At 31.1% G+C, this 3,200-nt stretch overlaps 1 protein-coding gene across 1 annotated transcript; it reads left to right on the top strand.

Moving 5' to 3' along the window:
- Window positions 1-14: 14 nt before the first annotated feature.
- LOC107488302 (putative glucose-6-phosphate 1-epimerase) lies at window positions 15-3,077 on the top strand. Its single transcript, XM_021142297.2, has 8 exons — window positions 15-591; window positions 674-748; window positions 828-884; window positions 972-1,132; window positions 1,219-1,353; window positions 1,430-1,532; window positions 1,664-1,763; window positions 2,629-3,077. Exons 1-8 carry the CDS (start codon window positions 481-483, stop codon window positions 2,796-2,798), a joined length of 912 nt encoding a protein of 303 aa, XP_020997956.1. The 5' UTR covers window positions 15-480; the 3' UTR covers window positions 2,799-3,077.
- Window positions 3,078-3,200: the final 123 nt, after the last annotated feature.

The raw sequence follows: 3,200 nt of genomic DNA on the forward strand, positions 1-3,200 counted from the left end.
CCAAATTTGATAAACAAAGAAAACAAGATACACCATTTTATCTAAAACAGTTTGGTGTTTAGAATTGACTTTCGACTCTGAAAGGCGTTTGATTCACGATTTTTCAATGTCTTGTTCCTATGTTAGACTCTGTCACATAAGTCATAACTGAAATTTAAAGTAACGGTTTGGAGGTGGCGGTGCCTAAAGTTTTATTGCTCTGTTATCTCTCTTTGGACAGGTTAAAACAATTAGAGTTGAATTCGGTTATTAGGTTCTGTTTCTGGGTTGTGGATCCGTGTGCTGATTAAGGTTGTTGAGAGTTGGTCGTTTGGGTTTAGTTTTCACAAGAAAGTAATCATAGGAAGCTCATGATTTTTCACCTGCTTCCGTGACAGCTGACCCAATTCCGTCACCTCAGCAAATTAAAGTTGGACAGATCAGAGGTACCTCACTTGTTCATATACTTGTTTGGTCCCAAATTGTGTGTGGAGTTTGGAGATGAATCAACAAGGAGGAGAAAGTGATGGGAGAGGTGGGGTTGAAGTTAGCAAGGACAGGAATGGAATAGAGCAAGTCATTCTTCGAAACAATCGAGGAGCTTCAGCAAGGGTGCGTTACTCACTCTTATCATTTTCTGTTGATTTTTTAATCTCATGATGATGATGATAAGTGTTATGAGATCTTTCTCCAGGTTAGTTTGCACGGAGGACAGGTTCTTTCATGGAAAACAGAACGGGGTGAAGAGTTATTGTTCACTAGTTCTAAGGTAATTAATTAAATGTTTGTCATTTCAGAAAATTAAAAATTGTTAATTAATCCTCAATGAATTGGTCCTTCCTTTTCAGGCAATATTTAATCCTCCTAAAGCAGTCAGAGGAGGAATTCCAATCTGTTTTCCACAGGTATATATATAAATATAGTAATGAATCTCTATTAATGAATTACGTAATACAATCATAGATGTGCTTAATTACTTTTTTTATACCCAGTTTGGAAACCGTGGATCATTAGAGCAACATGGATTTGCGAGGAACAGGATGTGGATCATTGATCAAAATCCTCCACCTCTTCCTAATGAATCCAATGCAAAACCTCATATTGACTTGCTACTCAAACCATCCGAAGATGATCTCAAAATATGGCCACATAGGTAGTAATAACAATCCATCATTTCTTTAACATTATATAGAATTATATAGTGAATAGTGAGTGATATTAAGTTATTATTTTGTGCAGCTTTGAGTTTAGGCTAAGGGTGTCACTGGCAGCAGAAGGGTACCTAAGTATAATATCTCGCGTGAGGAATGTGAATAGCAAGCCATTTAGCTTCTCCTTCGCTTACCATACATATTTATCTATCTCTGATATCAGGTCCTTAATCTTGTGATTCTGAATATTAATCTTAAATGAGTTGTAATGTTAATATTTGAATGAACATGTTGATCAGTGAAGTGAGAGTGGAAGGGCTGGAAACTCTGGACTACCTTGACAATCTATATCAAAAAGAACGCTTCACAGAACAAGGAGATGCTTTAACATTTGAATCAGAGGTCACATTTTCGTTCACTTCATGAATTCTTGTTATGTGTATCTACCCGGGCCTAAGATTGAATCAGCTTGCTAAGCCTAAGATACTCTCTATTATTATTATTATTTAATTTCTTTTAATTTCCATGTTTAGGTGGACCGAGTGTATCTTGATTCTTGCAATACGGTAGCAGTTCTTGATCATGAAAGAAAGCGAACATTTGTAATAAGGAAGGACGGACTCCCAGATGTTGGTAAGATTTATTCACACATAACATTTGTATTTTTAGGAAAATGAATCCATTTATGTAACCATTTCATTCTTATTCTGCTTATTTTATAGGAAAAATTTTAAGTATACCGAGAATACCAGTATTTTAGTTGTTTAAACTATTAATTTTAATTAATATATATTATATATATTTTTTATAATTCAGATCAACGGTTAAAATAACTGGAACATCAGTATTTTCGGTATACTTAAAACTCTTCCTATTTTATATATATAGTTTTGTGTATACCTTATGCTATGATGGCTAACTAAGTTATGGTGTTTCAAAAAGTATTATTAAAATTAAAGTAATGTCTTTTTATTATTTAGCTATGTTTTTTAAAAAGTGTTGCTAAAAAAATATTATAAAAATATAACTTTAATTTTAAAATAAAATATATTTATTATTTTTAAAATTTGTCAAAAATTTTAAAAATACTCCTAAATTTATTTTGTTTTATTTTTATTCCAATTTTTTTTTATTTGTATTAAATATATTTTTGATAGTTAAAATTTCAAAAAAATTAAGATTAATCCAACAATAATACATGATAACTATCTTTGGTTTGTTTGTGTTGATGGTTATTCTTGTAAAATTATTTTTAAATTAGTCCTAAATTTTTTGAAAATTTAACTGTCAGGAGTATATTTAGTATAAAACAAAAATTTTTAGGATAAAATTAAAATAAAATAAAACTTAAAAATATTTTTAAAATTTTTAGCAAGTTCCTTGACAAAAAATATATATTATCTTTAATTTTAACGACACTTGTATAGTTACCACTGTATAGTTTTACCATTAATTAAAATGTGACGTTAAACATAAAAATTGTAATTGTATTGGGTAGTTGTTTGGAATCCATGGGAGAAAAAAGCGAAGGCAGTGGGTGATTTAGGGGATGAAGAGTACAAGCAGATGCTGTGTGTTGATGGCGCAGCAGTTGAAAAACCAATCACCTTGAAGCCCGGTGAAGAATGGACCGGTCGCTTGGAACTCTCAGTTGTCCCTTCTACTTGAACAACACCAACACAATTAAGCAACCACTAACACAAAAAGTAAACCCACCTAGCAATCTTTTTGACCAAGTGGCAGTTATCTCTCCAAGTCTTGTAAGTTTCATAAGCATGTAAATAAGAGTGAATCTCATGTCAAGGGTTCATAATAGACAAACTTCCTAAAAGAAGGGCAAGTTATATGATTAAAATAGAAATGCATATGGTCAAAAGTCAAGACGTCTTTGTAATAGATAAATAAATACAAAAGAAATATAAATAATCTATTCTTTTTTTGGGATCATCTTTTATTTAATTTTTTTATGGTTTTCAATAATATCTGATTTGTTACAGCCACATTCAAACTTTTAACATTTATTTAAATAAATTGGTAAGTTAATTAATTCCTAAACCAACTCAATTTAGT

This window comes from Arachis duranensis, chromosome 5, assembly GCF_000817695.3.
Source record: "Arachis duranensis cultivar V14167 chromosome 5, aradu.V14167.gnm2.J7QH, whole genome shotgun sequence".
In the NCBI taxonomy this organism is placed as follows: Eukaryota; Viridiplantae; Streptophyta; class Magnoliopsida; order Fabales; family Fabaceae; genus Arachis; species Arachis duranensis.